The sequence below is a fragment of the Phalacrocorax aristotelis genome, chromosome Z, assembly GCF_949628215.1.
Source record: "Phalacrocorax aristotelis chromosome Z, bGulAri2.1, whole genome shotgun sequence".
Classification (NCBI taxonomy): Eukaryota; Metazoa; Chordata; class Aves; order Suliformes; family Phalacrocoracidae; genus Phalacrocorax; species Phalacrocorax aristotelis.
Genome location: NC_134311.1, coordinates 63,165,543 through 63,191,916, shown reverse-complemented (window position 1 = coordinate 63,191,916; position 26,374 = coordinate 63,165,543). Strand labels below are relative to the sequence as shown.

Genomic DNA, 26,374 nt, shown 5'->3' with positions numbered 1-26,374 from the left:
AGTCAGAACCTGCATATGGCATCAACTTCATAGTTTCCAAGAAGATCAGCTAGAACATGCTTAATTTGTACGTATCCCGGAGCTTTCTGTTTCACAGTTAAAATACCCATTTTATTTGCTGGTTTACCTAACTTACTGGTTCATCTAACAACCTTTTTGACTGCCACCCTTTAACTTCATCAGAGAACAACACAGTGTTACTGAAAGCTGAAGCCAAACATAATTTGGAATTTTGAGGGTGATCTAACTCAACTTATCCTTCAAAATATGCAGCTACTTATTCTTCAAGAAAAATGTGTCTCTTGGAAATATTCACATTCTCACAATATTTTTGGTATTCTGATGGTGGTATCTGTTTCTTGGTGCACCTTCTATGGTTACTGAAGGCATCTGAAAATTTAAGATAGATGTTATAGTTCATTTTTTAAGCAAACATAAATCAGGTGGACAAGACACAGACATTATTACAAATTATGTACCTAGATCAATATAAACAATTATTGTTGTCAACTGGAATGTAGATTTCTAAAAGCTAGGAGAAACTACTTAAGCCAGCACATTTTGGATAAACTGCAAAGGAAACAAATGTGACAGAAGAGAAACTTTCTAGACTGCAGATTAGTCTAAACAGAAACTTGCAAATAACAATAATTAGAAAAGTGGGCAGCTTTAATTGGTTTAAAATCTGTACTTTGTTTACTGCTTCAGTGCAGCAAGGCATTAAACCATTTAATTCATTTTATACAAAGCAAGAGATATCTGACCAAACACCAATCAGTTAGACTTACAGTTTAATCACAATAACCATATTAATGCTTATGCATAAAAAGTTAAATTAACCTCACCCTCTCTAATTTAAGAAACAAAACATACTCTCACTGAAAGCCCTAAAGGCGTTGCCTCTTTGCAAAAGCTTAACCAAACAGGACATAGTTCTACTAGGCTATAAATCCAACCAGGTAGATTGTCCTGAATCAGCTGACAAGACCCCTAGTGCTAACAGCCAATCATTGGCCTTTGGTGACATGGAAGCAGGACATGAACCAAACTTTCAATTTGTTCAAATTTACCAGTTTTTAGTTGTAGATAGAAACGACATTACATTCCATAAAAGCCACATATATTGACTCAACCCTACAAACAGATTTCCAGGTTTTAAATAGCTGCTTCCTTATTGTTAATTCAGAAGTAGAATGAATTCTCTTTGTAAAATATCTTAGCAAACAGCTGTGCTGAAGTCAATTGGTCTGTAAGTAATACAAGAAGTTAAAGCCTGAAGTCTAATTTCATAGCAATTCAAGCTGCCCGTTAACCAAATGCCATCCAATGACAGAAGCATTTGCAAAGCTTTTTCATTCAAAGTATGCTATTCTTCAGGGGAGAGAATCTTGTTGCTATAAAAATCATTATCTTCCCAGATGATATAAAAAAGGTGCTAAGTCACAGCTGGTAAGTCTCTTACAAAAGAGGAAAGAAAGAAACGTTGAATCTGTTTCATGGTTTCACCACTGTTCTAGGAACATCCAGGTATATTTATGTAGGTTCTATTGCCCAATATAATCAAGTGCTAACATTGGTGAAGCTTATCTTCTAAGAGTCTTTCCCAGCATCCTTGATAGAAGAGTGCCTACCCAGTAAACAATCTCATCAAGCAACTTAGTATGTTCAGCATGAAAAGAATAAGCTGCTTCTAACCCCTGTTTTATTGATGTAAAGGAGACAACAGAACAAAGACGAGCTACATAGCAGCACTTCTGAATTGTAACCTGCCACACCAATAATTCTTCACTTCGGTTGTAACTTTGGGGTTCTGTACAGAATGACACATCCATTAATTTACAGAAAGCTGAAGAAGTATTTGACAACCAGTTTTCAAAAAACAAAGGAAAATACTTTTCTCCCTGTTTGCTATGTGTAAGATAAAGAAGAGCTTAAACCATAGGAAGAGAGATTTAGGTTAGATCTTAGAAAAACTGTGTGTAGAAGAATATGGCTAGTCAAGCTCAGGAAGAGATTACCAGAGGAGAGTATGCAATCTACCAGGGTTTTTTAGAGAACCAGTCTGGTCAGAACTGGTTTGGCCATAGCTCATCCTGCTTCTGAGTGAGGGATCAATTAGATGACTCTCACTCCTTTCAGCCCTATTTGTTATGATTCTGTCATGTGAACATGAAAGAGAGAATAATTTGTGCATCAAGACAGACTCTCTGTTTCTGAAGCTTCTTACACTTTACTGATCTGTGCCATGAAGTCTTGCATCAGCAACACATTAATCCACTAATTCATCTGTCTATAAAGCACTTTTCTTGATTAAGCCCTTCTTTAAAAAGGAGGCATTTCAACCTTGACAAACCCAAAAGAGCCATTGAAAAGACCATTACAGGTAGACCTTCTTTGGTGTTCCAAATGACTCTTGCAAAGCTCCACCAAGAATCAAAGCTTGCTCTTCAAATAAGTAATCTGTTTTCAGTACAAAATAGAGACATAACCATCAGAAAGTACCTGAAGTCAGCTTAAGAGCTAAGGAATACTGCAGTGCCCAGGGCCTAAACAGTAACACAGACCTGTGATAGTTCAACAAACTGAGCATATAATAGTAAAAATTTACATAAGACTTTTACAAATAAATAAAAGTTTTGGCACCACATTTACTATGCACTCTCTCTTTTCAGTTCTTCACTGAATACTTTTTTCCCTATTAAGAGCAGAAGACCTTCCTTGCAGCAGTCGTTAGGGTAAGCAGGCAATACACATGCTGAAGTATAACACAAGATTTTTTAGAAAAAAGTTCAAGCAATGAAAGATCAGGAGATCAAAAATAGAAAATCCTGAACCTCAATCACATACAATACCACAGTTAGCATCTATCTTAAAAATGGTTAGTTTATTAGAACCAGATGCTAAGAGAAAAAAAGATGTCAGATTACCTAGCACACCTCTCACCTAAAGAAACCTTTAAAAGAATGCTTGAAAGAGTCAGAAATGGAACAGAGTAGTAACAAGATGAAATCAAATGTTATTCTTGGCAATATTATTCAAGAAATAGACCAAACTGCTAACATCTTCCTTCCTCAGGAAAGAGCTTCCTACACTATAGGCTTTTAAAAGGGAAAATACCTAACTCAAACAAAACAAGGCACAGAAAAAGCCTATCTTTTCTCAATCCTGTGCTAGAATTCACAAATTTGCAATCACAATGTATTTTTTTCTAATTATGTTCTAATTTGAACAGTAAAAAGAGCAGAAGGCTAGTGTCAGAATTCAAAAGCCCACATGTCAATCACACAAGGCACCGTGATTTGGAACCACAAGCACTTGTCTAGAACTTTCTGTGGAATATCAATAAGTTGTTTGCATTTTACACCTCAGTTTACCCTGCTGAAGAAAAAAATAAAATAAAAGTAGCTTTACTCTCATTAGGAAGTTTTAAGGTTGAGCCACTAGCTGTAAGATTTGGGAATACAAGCAGACAGAGTAATAAAACCATCACGAAGAAGAGTTCCACAGACATTTCCAAATACATTCAGATTTCATACTCACTAAAAGCTTTACTCACATTCTAAATCTGAAGCTGATTTACCATCCACTAGATTATTATTAAAGGGTGATAGCTTATATAAGATTAATTCACATTACATTACATTAACAGAAACCTAAAACCTCAGTTTCTTTTATTGTGGTTTTCTTGCACATTATCCGATAATCCTAGAGCCTCACATTTCCACTGGCTCAACATACCTAATTCCACAGCAACTGCTTTTTTTATATATATTATGACCTTCTTATTCATGGGGTATTTGGATGTAGAACCCTGTTTTATGACCCCCATGTTATTCTTGCCTACAAGATCCCATGATTTGGGTTCTCATGCTACTGTAGCTTCTGCATTTTAATCTGGTATGCCAAGGTGTCCATTTCCACACTTGAGCCCCTTCAGAGTTACCTTCTTGTTCAAAGTCAAGTGAGATGTTAGAGTGAAAAGCATTTTAGAATCCTTGAAACCAAGAGTTACTTTCCCCTAACATCCCACATGACCCAGCCTGCTCTTGTAAGCCTCGCTTAGCAGATTCATTCTCTTCCACAGCCAATAAACTCAAGCAGAGAAAAAACAACACACAACTCTTATAGAGAGCAAGGCAAAAGCATCTGAAACACAAATCTTTATGTCAATAATCAAAAGTCTTTGTCAAGTCTTACTCTACCGGCTCATTCCACTTTTCCCTTCATCATTCCAGCATCTTTTGTCTATGCAGACTCAACTTCACAACAAATCCCACCTTCTTTTCCATGTGTAAACAAGAAGTGTGTGTGGCACAGACCTTGCACGGCTTCCACACACGCTGCTGTGTTTGATACATTCCCTATCCGCCTATAGTCTGCTGGTCACAGGGAAGACTTGGCTAGGAATTGAACAGAGTATCAACCTCTGTTGGGCCTCTTGGTATGACCTTATACAGAGGAGTTAGTACTTAAGCGTATATAATCCAGAGAAATGCACTGGAATGTCTTCCATGTAATCCAAAATGATGACAAAATTAAGTAAGCAGATCTTCAAAGAGAATACTAACACAACACAGGCCTGGCTAAGAAACAAAATCTCCCATGTTTTGGAAATACATGCAGTTTTAGAATCCGGGAACAAAAAATTATCTTCCATAAATTGAAGTGTATGTTGTCTGACTACACTACGGTGTGAACAGTGGTTAAAAAAGATGTTATTAATGGAATTTGAGGGAAAGAGATCTTAGCATACAGTTTACCTTAAAATGTTTAATCTGCACACACACCCTTCCACCACTGCCACTCACTCCAACAAAAAACTGGAGATGTAAGTCACATTGTGCTAAAACTGGAGAAAATTAAAGAAGCAACACTAAGAAACAAGTCCGAGGTACAAGGAAAGTGAGTTTTACAGAGTAAAGCATTATCTTTGTCAGTGGCAAGAAGTCTGATCTAACAGACAAGGCCAGGATGAAGTAGAATTACATGAGTGAGGTGAAGAAAACAAACGTGACACTTAGGGGACCATTGAACAGGATGGGAGTGTAGAAAAATAAAATAATGAATAACTGAACTGTGGGATGAAAGAGAAAAGAAAGTGACAAGCATTAGCAGAATACACTGAGGTAACTCCATTAGCAGCTGAACAAAAAAAAAAAACTTAAACATGCAGAAGCACAACACCTGGCTAATGTTCAGTTTTGAGGAGGCGAGCAGTGAGTTAACGTGTGTTTCCCAAACCAGGTAACCGACATGCTACCACAGAATGGTCAGAGATTAAGAGCATTTGGCTTCAACCTTGTGGTAGCTAGAACTGCTGCAAATGAAGCAGAAGAGCTGCAAGGCTGCACAGAAGTGATTTCATTTGTAACTCACTGTACAAAGTAGCAGATGTGATTGCAGGCATACACAGGGCAGTGCATGCAACTTTTAGCATAATCACAGGGCAGTCTTTCACTACAATTTAGAATTGCCTGGCCAGACTTCAGGAATCCTTGCCAATTAACTTGCTTTTCTGCAAACCTCATGGCTATGCACAGACCCAACCTCTGGACTACAGAATGTGAAAGACAAAAATTCAGGTTCACTGAAGAGCCATTTCTAGTCTTTTTGCTCCCTTAATAATTCATATGATACAGCCAACTGCTAGATTTGTACACTTGCTGCTATCTTCCTGTGTCCACAGTCACAGGGCAGCTCAAATTTCTAGCACGTAGTATTTTTCATAGGAGATTGTCAGGATTTTGAATACTTTTGTTTTGCAATACACTTGCAATTTACATTTTAAATCTATTATTCATTTGAAATAATTATGTTTTATTTTCATAATTAAAGAGGCTACTCTGCAAATGGTATGAAAAAAGGATGCTCAGCCAAGGCTATCAGGAAAACTCCGTGCTCCCACAATCACTCCCTGCATCACTTGAGCCTACAGGAGTAGTTTATCTTTCATGTGGAGCAGCCACTGAATGCGTAACATGACATTTGGCCAATATATTACACAACTGTTCCCTGGAAAGACAGCAACATTGAAAATCGGGAATCCTGACTTCCAAACAGAAGATACAGAACAGTGTATACAGTACAGGGTAACTGACCACATAGCTTTGAAAAATACAAACTGAAGAGCCACTTGTCTGAACAGAACAGACTGAGACTTCTAATGAGGATCTGGGCTTTTTTCCTAGTCCTCCCTGAAGTTAATGGTATGTGGAACATCACCACTATTTTCTAGAGCAGGAAGGGGACATGGACAGCAAAGACTAGTCAGAAAGAACACAACCGAGTTCATAATGTCCTTAGTTCAGGACAAAGCTCTGTTCCAGCCTGCAAGTTTGTCCAACAGACACTTAATTCTGACAAAAATTAACAGGCTAATTTGGCAAACTACACTTTTCCCAGTGAAATCAATTACTAGTTGTCAGAGGTTGTCAAAGGGCTGTAAGTACAGTGTATATCAGTTAATAGTTATATCAGTAATGCTGTCGCAGCAGCATTGTTTGGACCAAACTGCTGAGCTCAAAGCAGGTAGCGTGAGCTCTGGCCATGACGAGAGGCTGTTCAGCAATCCAAGTACAGTTTACTTTAACAAATGAACTCTGTGGAGAGACAGGGTAGAGAATTTTATCCTGATCTCCCTCCTGGCCTAGCCTTGATGATTTGCCACTTCACCTGTCTTTACTTTCCCCATTTGAAAAAAAAAAATAATCAATTCTCTATTTCAAAAAAGTAGAAGGTGAAGTCTCATAGCTCACAGCAAAAGAATCCAGTATATCACATACACAGAACAACACCTGCATCAGAACATTCTGCCTCTCTTTCTCCTGTTCAGGCTGGTAGCAACGCACACCACAACCAGCATGGTTCAAGCAGCTTGACTACAGATTTGTAACAATGAAGTGTCCATACTCCCGTCAAACGCAAGTCATTGCCAATACTAATGATAGCAAGCACCTTTTATTTAAGGCTGGATGTTGAAAACATTTATACCTTTGCTTTCCAGCAGCCTACCCACAGAATATCAACAGTGTCTGTGAATGGAATTGTCCACATTTCCCAAAGGGTACCACATAAAAGGTTTTTTTCCTGCTGCCCTTTTATGCCTTTGTTTTGCTGCTCATGTCAAGGACATGACATGGGAAAGGGAGGAGCAGACAGGATATGCTATATGAGCTCTGTTATTACTTTAATTTGGCTTTTTCCAATGGGAAACCACGTTGGGGAGGGCAAGAGTCTCACAGGAAGATTTCCATACTCTAAGTCACAGGCTGGCTCCTGAACTTTTCCAAACATGCTCCCATGATTACCTCCTATTCCATGACTGCCTTTAATTACCACCTCAGTTGGTTTCTCTTCTCTTAAGAGCTTCCCCTCCACCACTTCATGAAAAAATGTTATTTCTGTTTTGTTCTAACGTCAGACAAATTCCTTAGCTCACCAGCTGTTTCCAGTCAAACCATTTCAAGACATGGATTTATCATTATAAACAAAGACAAATGGAAGTTAATCCAAACCAAACCAGAGAACTAAAAGCACATTTGCATCACTTGCTATATTTAACCATATATAAACTACAGTTATAAACTACAGTAGGCACAACTGTATAAATGCATCATTTATTTCCACATCTCACTGCACAAATGCAAGCAAAGAGGCTACTAATACCGAAATATCCATTACTCATCATTTTCAGGAAGAAGATGCCAACATTGATGCAATGCTGCTAGCGTGCATCACTTTTGCCATACCCATCATCTGAGAAGCAGAAAGTTCTCCAGAGGGCTTTTTGGTATCTTTATTGTTTTTAAATGAGTGTTTTCTAACTTTACTGTTTATGCCATATTCTGCAGTCAAGGAACACCATTACTTTCTAATTTCCTGAGAAGGGAAAATCTTCTCCAGGATGTTTCTTTATAATGCATACCAGCAAAGGACCATGCTTCCACTAAGTCTTCTTAGTTTTTCTACATGGTTCTCATGCCTGCAGAGGCTTCTGTCCTTGTTTTGTTATCCAAAACAAGTGACAGCAAGATTACATTTTGCTTACTCCTGAGCCACATGTATGGGGTAGGAACGGGAAAGAATACCTTATTACCCCTGTTCAAAAACCTATTATAGGCAAACAGTTGAGAAGATGAAAAAAGCCTCAAAGGCTAGTACAGAGCATCAGAGAACATTCCAGAGATGATGTGCTGGCATACAATCATGCTTACTGTTTCTGAGGTGGAGTCTTAAATACCTATGAAGGTGGCAAATGTCCTATCATAAAAACTGTCTTACAAGACAAAAAAAAATGGATTATTTTTCCATTGAAGTTCATGTAGGTTGAACTCTCCATCATTATTTTATGAGTATTTTTACCTGGTTAAGAAAATTAAATTGGAAACAGATAGGAAGTTAAATGATAATATAAGGATAAGCTTTGCTACAAGCTGTCATAGATTTACAATCCCCAGAGTCATGCAGAGTCAGTAAGTAATTTATCTGCCTGTTCCCGCACTTCCAACTTGACACATCTGACTCAGACATTACCATGGTGCAAGAAGCAGAAACATGTGTCTGAAAAGGCTGGTACTCCTGCCATAAGGTACTAATGGCGTAAAACACAGAGGAAATGTAGTTTTATTTTGGTTGGTTGGTTGATTGGCTTTTAATCCCAAAAGTTTCCATTTAAGTTTACGATGCTTTCATTTTAGGGTACACATCTTTCAGCTTCAGATACTCAAAAATATCTGTGCAGTTTTTATACTAACCAGCTCTGCTTTTCTACTCCCACCTTTAAGTGTATATAATTCTAAGCAATCTCAACTGATTTAATCCCAAAAAATGAGTATCACACCTCTTTCTGCACTCTTGCAAAGATCTATGTTTTTCCTAGCTCAAGACAACAAAGCTTTATCCTCTTAGTCATGGCAGCTGAAGGCAGCATAGGCTCTTTTGCCATGGATAACCATATAAAGTCTTCCTCCATCTCATATTCTGTACAGGCCTGAAAAACAGGAAGCCTATTTTAATGGAATAGCACTGCTGAAGTTATGGGTGCTCAAGAGTGTCACTGACAAGCAGCCTGGTAACAGACCAACAGCTGAGACATCTGTACCACAAAGGACGAAGAGCCTTAGCAATATACTTGGAGCACTATACAATGAGGATGTACAGAGCAGGAAGTGTCCAGATAATACAGTACAAACTGAACATGTGATGCTGGTAAGGACTGTCATTGGAGAGACTGCTTAGCTTTTGGATAAAAATCAATCAATTAGAAACAAAAAAATGTATTAAATGTGCAAAACAGCATGTGGTAGAAAGCATATGATACAAGATATAAGGAGTTAATTAAATGGGAAATATGAATTGGAGTTCTGTGTTTTGCTTCTTGCCATCAGTAGGGAGCACCATACTTGCTAGCTGCCAGATTGCTCGCATATCTGAGCAACAAATCCAGTGGCCGAGTTATGTGACTGAGCATGAGCTGGGCACAGCACAGAGGAACTAGCACACTGCATTTCTGCATAGCTCTCGCTTCAGCAAGCCTCTCCTTTACTCTGATATTAAAGCCATTCAAACCCACTTTTCAGTCAGATCACCTGAAACTCACCTTTCCAATGACAGGCATTTCTATATAAGCAGGTACTCTCAGCACCTACCATTTTCCTTAAGGAACTATTTCAGCCTTCAAATGCACTTTACATGGGACACATGTTCTCCCTCTCCTCTGTGGGCATAAAAGTGCATCTCTGGATGCTCTGAAGCCTACTCATCATCCTCCTCACTTTCCTCCCTCAAGTACCAGCAGCCAAGGAAATCAGTTCCTCTCACCATTTTCATAAAGGAAGCTAGCTCTTCATACTCTGTAATTTAAAACGTCAGATGAAATTAAATATTATGTTGCCCAAAAGGTCACAATAAGATATCAGTTATCCAACTATCACTATAACTGCTGCTACCACAATTGTGCAGTGTCTTGCAGTATACATACCACACTTGCCTATGTTAAATTAAAACAGAACCAATTATTGTCAGAGGGTGTATTTTGCTTTACATTATACCTGCTTATACCAGACACTGCAACACACACACACACATTTATACTTGGACATATTCTCAAATTAATTTGGACAGCTTATTATAGCCTTCTGAAGAGCTGGCAGATAGTCTGCATACCTTGCAGCCATTAAAACCTCATACTGTAACCCTCTCTGATCCTTCAAGATAAGCTTACTCTTATCACATAGGAAGTTGGACAGAGAAGTCTTCCTAAGGAACTTAAATACCACTGGAAAATACGCCTTTGACTCTGCAATTAGCAACTTCCTCCAGGAGGATTTTGTCCGTATTGCCCAAATCTGTTATTTTCTTCCATTTACAAAATAGGGCTTTAGCTGTTCGAAACAGAATGCAGGCAAATTTCATGGGAAAAAACCTCAGGCAGACATTAAACTCTACCTGGAACCAATTTATAAGAATAAAAGAAAATGTTAAGCTTTGCAATTCTGTCCTCAAGAAAGACTTACTGGTGATACATAGTCCTCATCACAGCTGTTCAGGAGTCACCTACACTTCTGACTGTACAGCCTAATAAAATGGGAATTAGTATGTGCCAGGCTTCCTCCTGAAAAGTCTTAAAAACAGGAGCAGCACTCCCACTCCAAAAGCTCCAGGATTTGAAGCATGATTGGAGCAACAGTGTCTTATACATTGTGTAGAGATTACCCAATGAATTTTATGAATCACTCCATTCATACAACTGTTCTCATCAATAACTGGAACAACTGGGAGCAGCAAGAAAAAATTACTTAGCGTATTTGTGACATATGTTTGAAGTAAACCTCATATTTATTTTACATAAGTTAATTAAGGTTTGGAAAGTTTAACTTCACAGCATTTGGAAAATATTAAGGCACTCCAGCCAAAGCTTACAACAATATGTGCATCTAGCTAACATGTTTTAATATAAGACATTACTTAAAAGCACATCTATACAAACCCTTCAACAATAACATTACGCCAGAATTCTCAGCAACCAATACACAGGAATTCTGAATTTTCTTACACCTCATGAGATTGGCTGAAAGTGGAGAATACTTCTTCTGTCCTGGTATTAGTAGATAGACCCATGCTGTAGCCTGTTTATGTAAACTAGTATGACAAATCCCTTTTGCTAACCTGCATTACTTAATCCTGATCCCAAAAGACTAAATAACTTCTTTTCACTCAAATGGCATTAACACTAACAAAAATTATTTAGGTAGTTAGAACATTGCCTTACCGTGTAAATGCCAATTCTACAAACAGCAAATGAGAGCTGGATACATTCAGACATAGTCTAAAGAAATTAAAATAAAGACGTTACCAAGAATGCTATTTATTAAGAATTAGTTTCCTTCCCATCTCCCCCCACTCCCCTCAAAGAAACACCCGATGGTATATTACTTTGTTTCTCCTATAAGGCTGTATTAAACATCTGAGAAAAATGCCATATAAATTCAGATTATGCAGGTACTTACTACCTTTCATACAGAAGCAGCTGCCAACACTATTGCACTTACTAATTCAGTACTTCATTATAGGCCTCAAGTTAACTAATGGTCCCTGAAATACCTGTGTGCAACATTAACATTTTGCATGCAAGCTTTCAGTCCCATTTCTTTTTATCTACTCTGGTTTAAAAACAACCTGCAAGAGACATTTTAAGAGAGTAATGTGCTTTTTGGCTTCTTAGTGGACTGTAAAGAGCTTCCATGTTTAAACAGTATAGTAGTTCTCTCCCTGTATCATCATTCAATTTCTCTTCCTCTATATACCAAAATAATGCATATAACTTTATGTTCCCACATTTCTGAAGTAATATTCCTTTAGTTTTCTGAGATTTTCATGTTCAAAATAGAACCCTGCTGTCTTGAATATTTTATTTAATCTGCTTTTACAGCTGTGAATATCATATTAAGAGTTTTTGCCCTCAACTCGCTCAACTTCCAATCTGTTGTGATGCCACAATTCTATGTCTTCTGCAGTCACCCAGAGAGGCTGAAGATGGACTATAAATTTCTGATGAAACAGATGAAAAACACCTTCTTTAAATAGCATAAAGAAGCCAGAAAGTAAATGCAACTCCCCACCACCAATATAAAACCTATTGTAGGTTTGCCATTTTTTGTATTCAGTCAGGTGCAATAAACCAGGTTTACAGTTATTTATTTAGAAGAGTAATTGAGAAATTAGTTTAAATAATGTATTTGAAAAGTCACTGTAGGCAAAAATTAAAGTAACCAAGTGGAACATTTTTATGTATGTTTAAAAAGTTCACACATCATGTACACTTATTTTAAGATGCTGAAGGTGAAGTACTGGGTGATACAGTGAAAACTTTTTTTTGGCCTTTGCTTTCTACACACATACACACACACCCCCCACCCCTCCCCCCAAAAAAAAAACCCACAACTGCGACTGAATCACCCATTTAATTAGAATTGTGAGTTTAAAAAATTAAAAGAGCAGCTCTTATGAATTATGAGTAATAAAAAAAATGTGTAGCAATACTTTTTTTGCTATAACTGTTAAATTTATATTTCAAACAAACAATATTTCACTGAACTGCCTGAAGTCAAAAAGCACAGCACAAAACCTTAAAGCAAACAAGCAAACCTCAACAGCAAGGTTGTTGTTCTTTTCTTACTGGAAGTAATCTAGAATATTATTGCTGACAGGGAAATGCTGCTTCAAAGCACCATTTAAATTGCCAGGACATTTTTTTTTTTCCCCCAGCTTCAGAAGAAACTTCAAATTCTATGAGTTGTGCTCTGAGTTTCCCGTAAAAAAAAAAAAGTCACAGAAAAATAGTAATAGAACTGAGTTTGAGAAATCCTACATTACACAAAGTGGTGGGGTTACAAACTGTACTCATACTGCTCCTGATAGTATTGGCAGAACTTGTTCCAAAGGTTCCAGGGATGGATGACTTCCCCGAGCAATCTAGTCCAGTGTTTCATTACCCTCCCTAGTAGAAAGCTTCCTAATGTTTAACCTGAGTCTGCTACAATTTAGACCCATACTTAAACACAGCTAGAAACAGACAGTAATTTGTATTTTCAGTATCATGACATTCTACGTTGATGGCAGACCCAACTTTACATACAAAGTAGATTATTTCAGGTTGCAAGGGAAGTAAACATGCAGCAGAAAACCATTAGTTTCTTAATGTATATAGTTTGCTTTTATTCTAAACAACCACAGCATTATAAATTATTTTCCCTTTTTAATTTTTGTTCAGTACCTCCAGGCTATACACTGAAAGGAGAACTAAGCTGCAATTCAAATTCCCCAGCAAGCACCTGTTGATCCTTGCTTCAGTAGAATAAAGCAAGCTACATCTGTGTTACCTTACTGAGCTGTTGCTGGGTTTGCTACTGTTAATGTTTTAAAATCACAAGCTATTATAAGGCATGAATCGTAAAATTACCTCCAGTTCCTAGTGTCACATACAGTATCAGTGAATGTTTCCCTTATGCATTTCCCAATGAAATATTAAGCTAATCCCTTTCCCAACCCTCAGAGATAATGCTGTAGTGTTAAAAAAAGCTCATTAATTCCAATGCTGTTATCACCTTCTCTCTCAGAGATATATATAATGGTGTAGCCAGCTGGAGCAGGGAAGTGATCATGTCCCTGTTCTTGGCACTGGTGAGGCTGCACCTCAAATACTGAGGAGCCCAAAACTGAACACAGTACAAGGAGGACATGGAGATGCTGGAGTGTGTCCAGAGAAGGGCAATGAAGCTGGTGAAGGGTCTGGAGAGCAGGTCTTATGAGCAGCAGCTGAGGGAACTGGGGTTGTGTAGCCTGGAGGAGGGTGAGGGGAGACCTTATTGCTCTCTGCAAGTACCTGAAAGGAGGTAGTAGTGAGGTGGGTGTTGGTCTCTTCTCCCAGGTCACTAGTGATAGGACAAGAGGAAATGGCCTCAAGTTGTGCCAGGAGAGCTTTAGATTGAATATTGGGAGACACTTCTTCACTAAAAAGGCTGTCAAGCATTGGACCAGGCTGTGCAGGGAAATGGTGGAGTCACCGTCCCTGGAGGTATTTAAAAGACATGTAGATGTGGTGCTTCAGGACATGGTTTAGTGGTGGACTTGGCTGTGTCAGGTTGATGGTTGGACTTGATGATCTTAAAGGTCTTTTCCAACGTATGTGGTTCTATGATTCTATATTCACACCCCACCCCCGAAAATTTACATTCCTCTCCAGTATTATCTCAGTTTAATCACTAAAAAAGTGTCAGAAAATTATTTAAATAATTAGTTGTTAAGTCATATTATGCTACAGACTATCACTCTCATCACTGAATTACAATATATGTCATCATCTGCTGCTACAATGGAGAATTTATTCTTGATTCTTGTAACATTTCATTACTTTGGTTTTGAAAGTCATTTTGCACCATACAATTAGGCAATAAAACAATTGGAGAATTTGCATTTAATTTACTTACAGTTTACTGTTGCTTTCTGAAAGGATTTTACATGGTAAGCATGAAAGCAAAGGAAAAAAAATAATGTAAAAATATACCTACAAATATTACAATTGAAAGACACCTTGTTTGATATCATTCTACAAAGACATTCATAATAGAAGCCACTTAACATGTCTAAAGTGAGAAACGGAGTCATCAGGTCAAATATGTCACAGATAAGCATGCATTTCAGCCAATATGCACCCTCCTGGTTAGGCAAAGGGTCATCTCATAAACAGTAAATAACTTGTCCAGCTGGAAGCTAAGCTAATGGCTAACATACCTATTTGCTCAAAACTTTCTTATTTTAAACATATCTTTTAAAAAGGTGTCTGTTCATAATGACTTAGAAAGATGTCTGCCTTGCAGCTGTGCAACCTTTCATTCATGACAAGCATTTGTTCTGTCCTTTTCTTCAAGCATTCAGCTATCAGTATAAATATCAGTACAAAATAATTTCAGTATTTGGTGTTTAAAACAAAAAAAATGCTCATATAGCTCTGATACAGGCACACATTAGTCTACAGCCGCACGAATTCATTGTTTTAGTATTGGTATCTTCAGCAAATACTAAATTAAATTCCTACCCACAAGAGAGCAAATTTTGAAGAGATTAATACAGCATGTTCTGCAACTGATCACTTTAAATTGAATCACTGAGCTGAAAGCACTAATCTCAAGAACTTTAATGGGCAAAAGGCAGGGGAGGGATCCTAATCAGCTTCTCTGAAAAGACACAAAAGTCTCAACACCTGCCAGAACTGGAGGAGCTGGTATCCTTGATTCTGCCAACCAACAGAAATACTCACCTTGACCTCAGCTTGCTTCGCCATAACCCTAAATACATTACAGCACTAAGTATAGTTCCTAGACCACAAACCCAGAAAGCAACATGACAAAAGGAAGTTGTGGGGTTTTTTTCTGGTGAAATGTAAAACAAAGTAAAACAAAGATTAACATGTCCTCCTGCTCATTTATAAAGAAGTGGTCCACCCCAGGAATCACTAAGAATTCCTGCATCTTCCAGGCACAAAGTTCTTCCACCTCCATTCTTATCTACGTCTTTTTCAATGCATAAGAAATGTGAAAATTAGCAGTACAAGTATAAACAATATGCAGGTTTTAAGTTACCTGTATGTATGGAGCCTGAAAGAAATTCTTAGTGCTTACATGTTTTGAAGAACATGTAGGTACCCAAAAGCACACACAACTACGCTACAGTACAGGTGGCAGGAGCTTTGACAAGAACTGCTGTTTGTTAAGCTTGTGTACTGAACTCCAAGTAGCAACTCAAAGGTTCCTCTTTCTGCACAAGATGTCACAGTTCTCTAGCGCGTTCCATTAATAGCATTTCTAATTTAAACTCTCCAAATTAATTTTTAATACAGTTCTCAGAGATAAAAGACACACAAAATGTTTTCATATTCTCCTTTAATGCTGAATAATTACATTTTTAAAATACTGACCTTCTTGTACATAATCATCAGAAAAATCTGAGTTTCGAGACTATAAGAAACCTGATGCTGATGGAAAGACAATGATAAGTGAACAAAAAGGAGGATCGGATCCAAGAACTCTCTTGTCATCATAAAAAGTAATCAACTGGATGCACCAAGGAACAATGCTCTCCTCTCTTTTAGGCAATATTCTCACTAGAACAGTTTTCCATGACTGTTTCCAGGACTGCAGTGGTTCACACAATGAAAGATGCAGATTAGCCAACACAAAATGAATAGATGCAGAACAGCATAGACATTTCTCAAGAATTCTGGACCTTTTCTCCAATCTTGCTGAAACATGAAATTATGTAAGTTTCTAGGCAAGAATAAAGTACTGAAGGATCACTCACAGTAGAGTGCATCATCACTATACACAGGCTGTCAATTCAGTTTCCAGTTCACTCAGTGTTGTGGGTCTTACATATAAAGTAATAAATTGCCTAGGATATAGATGTTGGAAACAAATAGCCACTGCTCATATGTCAAGTGAGCACCTCCAAGCAGAAAGAACCCTTTAGCTATGTGTCCCTGGAGCAGATTAAGTGACTTCATAAATCCCTCTGAATGAAAAAGTCTCACCTCCTGCACAGTCGACACAATCCTGCTTCCACTGTGGAGTGCTCCTGGACACCATCCAGCGTATCTCCATTTTCTAACTGCAATTTCCTGTTCTGGAACTGGATCTGGCTGTCCCCTCAATGAGGAGGGATGGAGGTGTTTAGCAAACAGCATAAGCACCAGGACACACAGGGAATCATATCTCATGGACACATCCTCAGGTTCCAGCAATCACAGCTTCAGGATCTACACAAGCCTATCATCACATCTGAACACCATGTTTGATACCTCCCCCAATGGACCTGTCTTCCAAAAACTGTACAAATTCATAGTTATTCATTTTGGTCTCTTCACCACTACCACTCCTGTGCTTAGTGCACAAGTGAGACCCAGAATTCAACCATACTCGTGGGAAAAAGCCATTCCTGGATTATAACTGTCGTCAAGTTCTTTTATCAGGAGACATTACTTACTATTTACCTTCTCTTTATGATTTCAACGATATCTATGATATTGCTTCCCCACACCATTCAGCTGCCTTTTCTTCAGACTGAAGGGCTCTAACCATTTAATCCTTCCTTGTACAGAAGCAATTGTTTTCTTTCAATTACTATGTCATCCCTCTCTGTATCTTCTTTGGTTTTACAATACTCTCTGAGATGATGCAACCAGAACTGCAGCATTTAAGAAAAGAGCAAGCCTTGCATTTAAGCAGTGTGAAAATTAGATTTTTCTTTCTTTTTCCTTTTTAATACTCCAAGCTTGTTGACAGATATCTGGGTTGAGATGACCTTTTAAAGAAGGATTCTCTTTTCCTCTCTGGAGCACTGATGGTATTTCAGGGCCTGTCCATGCATCTGTACTGTCATGTGGCTTCTTTTATAAATATATGTAACTTCACATTTATCAACACTGAATTTCATCTGCTGTTTTATTACCATTCCCTTTTATATAGGGGTACTACGATTTTTTCCCAGGTTCAGTATGCACTCTTAATATTTGTCTCTGCATTAGCCTGTCCAAAGTATATGTAGTTTATTCAGCTAAACACAAACATGAAAATCCCTTGTAATCTCTGCAATCTCTTCTCCCTCTTATTCACTGCCAGAGCAGCGTTATCATTGCTCATTTATGAAACTTGTTATTGACAGTTTACAGAACAATTACTTCTTTTTTAATTGCTTTGAAGTTTTTGAGTTCCATTAGAGGCAAAATCATATAAAGGAAGACTCGGCAGTAGTTGTTGTAAAAGCTAATAAAAATGTAGGATGCTACTTCCATCCAAAATCTCCAAGTCGTAACAACAACAACAAAACCCCAAATACCCAAAAACAGATCTGCAAACTCTCTTCCCCCCATAACAACAGTTCCTACTGGCACTTGGATGCCACCTTGCTTTCCCAGACTCTCCAATGCCAAGAGCTAATGTGGTCCTGTGAACAAATCCTTCTACTGCTCCACCAAAACACACACCATAAAAACAAAGCATTGTTCAAAGATTCATGTTCTTCCTGCTGTTCGTCCATATAAGCAAGAAAGCTGTAGGGAGGGATTGCATCTAAACATAAGAGGACTTGTCAGATAGACTTCCTGCTTTGTCTCTTCCTCAGTTGGCAGGAAGCTACTTACATTCTCGTGTTGGCAATTAATACAGTCACCTTACCAGGCTGCCAGTGAAACAAAAGAAAAGTTCTGTACTCTGAAGAGCTCCAGTATGAGCTGAGCCAATCTCTTATTCAATTACAAATACCCTGTTTATGTCCCCAAGGACTTTTATACAGACAGTTTGCACTTCAGAAACTTTTGCTCCACACAGCGAAAGAGGCAAAACCAACATACTCCAGAGTATTATGAGCCAAAACACAAAAATCACAAGATTTTAAGTGCTGCATTTTTTTTTCCTTATGACTTTACAGCTGTCTGGGCTCACATTTGTGCTTTTAAGTTTGAAACCAAAAATGCTTCTTTTGTGGTTATGTCAGGATATCAGCTTTCCATTAACAAAACTTCAGAGCACAGCCTTGAAGAGAATAAACATCACAAGCTGGCAGTATTAAAAAACATGAGCTGATGATACTGACGACAAGCCAAAAATGGTAATCAGCATGGGGTATTAGGATGAATACTCTGTCCTTACTAAATGCAGATTTTCTCACTTATTAAAAGCTTGCATTTCTAATCTTTTGTGAAATTCATCACCATGTGGCCTCAGGCTTGGAGCTATGACTAAAGAATTCAGGAGCAGCACACTGCAGAACGACATGAAGCCCAATACATATTGACCTTGGGGGTAATTCACAAGGCCGCTTTAGGTCTATTCATAACAAGCAGAGACTAACACATTTTCAGAAACTGAGGCATATGGTTTTTATGTAATAATGTCTACCACTATAATGCAATCCTCATCATGGAAAAGAAAAAATGGTAAAGTAATTTGATTTTAAATTGTCATGGTTTTAGCTGGCATAGAGTTAATTTGCTTCACTGCAGCTGGCACAGTGCTGTGCTTTGGACTTAGTATGAAAACAATGTTGATAACACACCAATGTTTTAGTTGTTGCTGGGTAGTGCTTGTACTAGTCAAGGACTTTTCTAGCCTCCCATGCTCTGCCAGGTGCACAAGAAGGCAGGAGGGGAGGGGGCACAGCTAAGAGAGCGGATACTAACTGGCCAAAGGGATATTCCGTATCATGTAACAACATGCCCAGTATGTTAGCTGGGAGGAGCTGGCCGGGGGAGGCAGGCAGCAATCATGGCTCAGGGACCAGCAGCTTCAGTCAGCAGAGGGTGAGCAATTGCATCGTTCGTGTTTCTGGTTTTTTTCCCTTTTTCCCTTTTTCTTCTTATTACATTATCATTATTGTTATAATAAATCATTATTATTTTATTCTAATTATTAAACTGTTCCTATCTCAACCCACAACTTTCTTTTTTTGCTTTTACTCTTCCAATTCTCTCCCCCATCCCACAAGGGTGGGGGGGAGTGAGCGAGCAGCTGCTGGTGTTTAGTTGCTGGCTGAGCCTGAACCACGACATAAATGTGCTAAATTCACTTGTTTCTTCAGTGTGTGTATCTGAAGAGAATGAAATTTCTGGCACTGCAATACTCACGAGACTTCAGAGAATCTTGTGCTGGAAATTATAGTACCATTAAGGCATTCTCTTGTGTTCCCAAGGAAGCTGTATCATGTTTCACTGTTTGTAACAGACACCTTTGAATCAAAAGTTTACCTGGGGAATTCAATAATGCTTCCTATTGCAGGATGAGCAAATACAGCATTTGACTTTTACCTCCTGCAAAGGAATTCTACACTTCTGCTTGCTGACCTATCTTCAGCCAGGTAATTTCCAGCAAGTCACCATCTTTGTATTGCCCTTTCTGTATGGCTGATTCCATCTTTCATTCAACAAAAACTGTCTGCAGTACTGGCTAGGTAGATTCTATCAAGGAGGAGGATTTGTTTTCCAGAACACCCCTCTTCAAGGTCTTCAGCCAGATCAGGTTCTTGAACTCCTGAACTTACTTAAATCAGAAACATGCTCATTCAGTGGAGGTTGACTCCCAGAATTTATGCCATTTGCAATTCCCAGTTGATTTAGATTTTAATAACATGCTTCGTAAAGCTGAAATACCAACAGGAACTTAGCCACAACAACCTCCTTGGGAGAGGATCTCAAAAATTTGTTTGGGCTTTCTTCCTACTTTGCTATGCTGATGGAGAAAGCAATGAGAAGCACCAGCACTCTCAATTCGAGACTAAGAGACAGACCCTGGCTAGGTTTGTAATAGCAAGTAGCGTAGCATAGGAACAGCTGGTGCTGAAGACCAAGTGCTTATACTACATACTTCAGGCGTTTTCAGACTGGTTCTGATCAGGTCCAGTGGGCTGAAAACCAATTAGTTGAATGCATCTTCCAATCTGGTTTCACCTGAAAAATATCGAGTTCATGTGTTCTGTGATCACCCTGAAATGCAAACCTACTTACAGTAAGTAGCGGTGATTATTCACTTCAAAAATTCACATCTGATCAAAACACTAATACAGTTGCATGCACCCTGTACACTAGTGGATCTTAGACCGGCTAGTTGTCTTCTTTCCTGCGTTCACCTATATCTTTATCTTGAAACAACCATCAGACCCCTCCATCCTTGTGCCTAATCAGCTTCCCAAACTGAAGGAGATATAGTATCTTAAGATGTAAGCCATTGTGCTCTACAGAGGGTGTAAAATGTCAGGGATGTTATAGCTGACAGATGAGCAACAGACAGCCCCAATAATCCTTAGTTACGTGACAAAATACAAAATTCATATGATGAGAAGCATGTTTCGTAAACAGTAAGAGGGCAAGGCTACATAGACCTTTGTTGCTTATATTGCAGGTGATATATCAAACACCTGTACATGCATCAGAGGAAAAACCCAGGGTTCCTAGTATGGACCTGCCCCTGTCCTTCCTTATTCAAAGAAGAGCAGCTACTGGTTTACAAAGTTTCAGTGAAGTAGGACTCTAACCTTCAAACAGATGCCTCTGTAATGCCATTTGTAGTATAAGAAATAATGGTTTCTATGGCCTGCAGATACCAAACCACGTAACAGGCAACAGCAATGGAAAGACAGGATATGAAATAGGTCAGAACCATCAAGCGATCATGATCTATCCTGTATTACCACTTTCCAAATCAAACTTGTCCAATTAAATGAAAGGTCTTAAAGGTAAGCTATCCATGAAAGAGAAGTTGCTCAGAAACATTTTTTTTTCTTTCAATATCACATAATGTTTTTAAGAACACCACGGCTTGGTATGTGCAGCTTTCCCCAGTGAAGAAAGACTTTGCCTGAATGGTAACCATCCAGAACTTGAGGTCAAGACCATTCAGAAACCAAGAAACCCTGAATTCACTTCAAGGCCTATTCATCTAAAGTTTGAAAATTCAGTTCCATTTACTCAAAAACTACCCAAATTATAGCTTCTGTGTGCATGCATACAGAAGTAAAATAGTTCATAACAGCTAACAAACGTACAAAAAAACAAAAAAATCCAAACTTATTATAAAGAAACAATCCCAAACAAAGCAACAAGGATTCTACTGCCCTAAGAGCGTACACCCTCTTGACTTTGCAATACTCATGTTCATGCTTAACTTTTTTTAAAAAAAGGAAAAAAAAAATACAGGAAAAAAATATCACTAAAGTCAATGTGGCTGTTCATGCAAGAAGTGTTATCTTCCATTTCAGGTTGGAATATACTCTTCATTACCTGCCCAAGAAATAGTCTTATATGCCACTAAGATACTACGTAGTATCAGATACAATATAAATTGTCATAATAAAAATGTTAATTATAAAATATTAAATAGGTTATCAAGTGTATTTTATAAACTCTCAGGGCGATATAAGATCTCTTCTTTTTTTGTGGTCACACTGAATCAATTTTCTATATCATCCCCTAAGGTAGCTTTTAAAAGCTCTACACAGATCAGGCTGACACACACAACTGTTCAGTGTAAGATCCTTATCTAGTGCAGAGGATCCTACTGATCAACTATATTGTGAAAATCTACTCAGCAGCTTAAAATTTGCATTGCAGGTATCACATAAGAAAAATTGAAGCATTGCTATTGTTTCTCCACAAGCTCCCCAAGCAAAATTGCAAGATTGGTCACATGCCATGCTTTTCACAAGATGTATCATGCTGTAATTTCTTAAATTAAGCATAGTCTACTGAACATAGGGCAGCCAACACAAATCTACATATGCTCCATAATCCTTCCAGTCACAATGCAGCAAAAAAGAAGCAGAAGAAGGTTGCAGATATACCACAGGATTACATAGTCACAAAAACCTACAAATCTACACTGCTGCAGCTGTGTTTACAGAGTAAGTTTTGAAGGAGTTAATTTCAATACAAGAATAAACTGTATAAGGAAAAGGTGCCTCTGAACAAGTGAAGATGGATTATTTTCTAGAGGTTGAACCTGGTTTAGCTATGTTGATTCAAAAAATAAACCCAAAACACATAACACAAAAAAACCACACCACTCCTAGAACTGTAATTAGATCAATACAAAAATACAAAAGCCACCAGGCCCAGGAGCCTCTTTCTAGCTATTAAAGATACAGGGGCTAATGCTACTCTTCTGTTACAATGCAAAACCAGACCACAGCACCACAGAAGATACTCTTCTAATGCCAGTGCTTTGTCAAATGGCATTAGCCATAAATCAAGGATCACACTCTAAGTAGCAGAGGTCCTACACAGGTTCTAGGCATCTACCCACACAAGCTTCAGGGCCGTAGTCCAAGCTGGATCCAACTGACTTGGCTTTGAGCAGCTTTTGCACATTTTCAGTAACCTGCTGATATTAGCAGGTGCTGCAGATGTTCAGTGTTTCCTTGGATCAGCTCCATAAATGAGAAAAAAAGTCTCCATCAATGTAGGCCCTATCCAGGAAAAATCCTGAGAGGAACCTTCCTATGCAAGTCTGGGAAGAGCTAGCGGAGGGTAGACTCCTTGTCAAGAGAAGTCCATGCTGCAGCAAACCCAACCTCAGTTATCCTAGCCTCCTTCTGCTGAACTTCCTCATTCAGCCTCATTGCTAACCAAAACTTTGTCTAATGCTCCATCAGGGGACTACTGCAGCCAGGAACAACTGCATCCTTTTCCCTGCTGTCTGCTTCACACTAAAGGCAGAGGAGAAAACCTCACTGTCTGCAGGCTGGAACACAGGTGGCCAACACGAGGTACCAGCAAAGGGACCTTCTGCTTAAGTTTTGAAGCCTACATAGGTACAAGATCCCAACATAAATGCATTAGACACAAAATCCCTTAACATATCGAACTTTTTCCTACTGCTGTTATGAAAATAACGAGGCGGTTGTTCCACTTGTGTAAGTTAATGTCCATACTACAGCTGCAAGTCTTGCATAAGTAAAGAGTAGACCTATCTTTATGTGATGGAAAACTGTGGCAACAGCTTGGTCCTCCACGCTGAAAGTGGACTGTAGACGACTAGTTGCCGAACTCACCACCATTGATTTGTTTTGTCAGAGCAGGCTTTCTAAGGTGCCCAAATCCCCTGTTCATTACTGAGAAGAGCCATTCCTATCACATTACAAGAGAAGGGCAAAGGAGGACCAATCTCCTGCAGTTGGTGAAGATGAGGGCTGGAAGGGGAAGTCCTCTGCACAAATGCACAAAAAAATATTTGAACTGCCAAACAGAATTTGTTTTCTTTCCCAGTTATACACAGATGCAAAAAATTAACTTTCGTATTTTTTTTCTCCTTTGGTTTAAAAGTGTTGATGCCAGTTGCAACAAGTATTCCAAAGGTCAAGGGACTCCTACTGTATAAGAAGTACAGAAACACCAGCAACAAGTGCTAGTCAGTGATAGATGAAGGCATCTGGGACTGTCCCAGAGCATCAGTGGACCAGCACCCTGTTTAAACTATTATTGCCAACCCCTGGCTTTCACCATCTATAAAAAATAACTTGGCTGACCTCTAACAACTTGTACATCAAAAGAGTCCTTTATGTTTCATACAGCACCATAACATGCACTGTAAGACTGATGAGACCTTGAGAAAGTCTGTCTTCAGAGATACTCCCTGATACAACAGAAGCATTAAGCAAAAAGTGCTTGAACACTCAGTATATCATTATCCTGAAGACTGACTTTTTTTAGAGAGCACCAAAGAAGGCCATGCAACAGAAAAGAGGAAAAGGATCAGCTGGAGAAAAAGAGTAAGGGAAAAAAATGAAGAGTTATTTAATCCCCTCCCCCCCTTTAGTTAATACAAAAACATGCTCTCAGTTTCTAAGGCTTATTAAATTTATTGTTCTCAGAGTGGCTGGCCTTCCGCACAATGGCCTGTAGCAGTCACAAAGGTTAATACAACCATTTCGGAAAGTACAGGATGGCCAGTTTCATCTGGATATAACTTTATAAAGAAAAAAAAGTCTAAGAAACAGCTCCAGGCTCTCAAGAAGCTACACGGCAGCACCTGGCACATAGCAAGTTTATTATCAGTATTTCATTAACTAGGTTCTTAAAGAGAAGTCTACCTACCATTTCTGCTGCACAGGACTCATTTTCTGTTCTCTGTTATTCGAACTCAGGAAGAGAAGACTAAAACGTATTTTTTTACAAAGCTGAAAACCCCAAAATAAATCTAAGCTGTGCATACAGAAGCTTAATATTTAAGTAAATATCTAATATATTTCTGACTTAATTTCGTCATCAGAGGGAAAAGTCAGTCCCTGCATGCAGCTGTAATCTCAATATGGAAAATCTTCAAACCAATTAACGAAAAAGGGCATCTCCTGAGATTTTGTTGTCTGGTTGATTAACCTCTCTTGAAAGGCTACACCCATGTGCATCTCGTATGAAGACACCAGAAGGGCCGAGTCGAGTTTCTGACTCCAAATACTTCCGGACTGGTTGTGCCAGACACCGACAGCGGACAGGGGTGGCTAAAGGAGCTCCGCTCCTTATTGCCCCAGCTGACTCTTCCCAGCGCTTCGCCGCGCAGGAGGGGGCACAGTTCACAGGCTAGGGCTCAAAGAAGCAAAACTGCAGTGCCGGAATGGGCCCGCTACGCTCTCCTGCTGTTATGCTACGCTTATGTCTATGAACACACGTGTAACACGTATGTCTGCGAAGCGTGTGTACGTGCATGTGCCTACGAAGAGGCCCGGGTCAGCTGGTACCGTACGAAGGCGCAGTCACCAGCTCGTCACCTCGCCCTGCCGCGCTCGGGGTCCGCTCGCCGAGCGTACGCGGGTGAGCCCGAACCCCAACCCACCCCGCGCGCCTGCGATACCATCTCTCGCAGGCGAATAAGGCCAATATTCATTAAAGAGCAATAAACGTTACCCCTGATACCAGCCGCCTGGGCACAGTGCTGATCCCGCCCAGGGTGACAATTTAGTTCATTCAAGCGTACCCTAAGCTCATGCATTTAGGAAAAAAACAGCGACCCGGGTCACGGCGTTAACAATCTAATAGCGGCCAAATGAGCGGGGCCGCCGCACGCTCCAGCGGAGCCGCCGCCGCCGCCGTATCGCCCTTTAGCAGCCCGCCGAGCCGGGCCGGGGGACAGCACGGCAGGGCTGCCGGCGCCCCCCGCCCCACCGTACCCCAGCCCCGCGGCCTCGGCCACGGCGCGCTCGGTAAGATGTCCGACAGGCGGGGGGCGGCGGGGCGGGGGGGGCGCTGCCGCCGGGGACCTACCAGGTAATCCATGTACCGGGTGGCGCTGGGCGCCGCGCCGCCGAGCCGGGAGGTCTCCGGGTCCGCGGAGCTGACAGCGGCACTGGGCCACCGGGAACACCGCCGTCACGGGGGGGGGGGTGGGGGAGAAGCGGCGCTTCCTGCCGCCGTCTCGGCCGCGCGGGGGGCTCGGCTCGGTTCGGCTGCCGCAAGGTGCAGGGCCGGGGGAGGCTCGGTCGCCGCTGCCCCGAGGGCCGGCGGATGGTCCGGGGGCACTGGTGCTGCCCTGGCGGCGCTGTCACAGCCGCCCTCCTCCCGCTCCCGCAGACGCCGCCGCCCTCACCTCACCGCGCCGCAGCGCCCTGCGCGCGCGGGGCGGGGGGCGGGGAGCGGGGAGGAGCGCGCGGTGGGGCGGGGGGGGCGAGGGCGGGCGGCCCCAGTACAACCAACCCCAGCCCGCCGCCCGCCGCGCGCCGCCGCGCGCCAGCAGCACCCGGTCACGCCCCGCGCCAGGCCACGCCCCGCGCGGCGTCGCTATCAGCTGGTCGCACACGTGTGGCGCGAGGAGGGCGCTCTTAAAGGCGTACGCGCCCGACG

General features: G+C 40.2%; 1 protein-coding gene across 3 annotated transcripts in view; it reads right to left on the bottom strand.

Moving 5' to 3' along the window:
* Nucleotides 1-26,172, bottom strand: part of ARL15 (ARF like GTPase 15) — a 229,070-nt gene extending 202,898 nt beyond the window's left edge. The window contains exons 1-2 of one of the 3 annotated variants that reach the window (XR_012657876.1): nt 25,799-26,172; nt 11,270-11,326 (exon numbers count right to left, since the gene is read on the bottom strand). Coding sequence is in view for 2 of the 3 variants with exons in the window: in XM_075078283.1 (XP_074934384.1) it covers nt 11,270-11,326; nt 25,799-25,810 (69 nt within the window). In the remaining variant the exon portion in view is untranslated. The remainder of the gene's footprint in view (nt 1-11,269; nt 11,327-25,798) is intronic. The other 2 variants (XM_075078283.1, XM_075078284.1) reach the window with 2 other exon arrangements.
* Between the last annotated feature and the right edge of the window lie 202 nt (nt 26,173-26,374).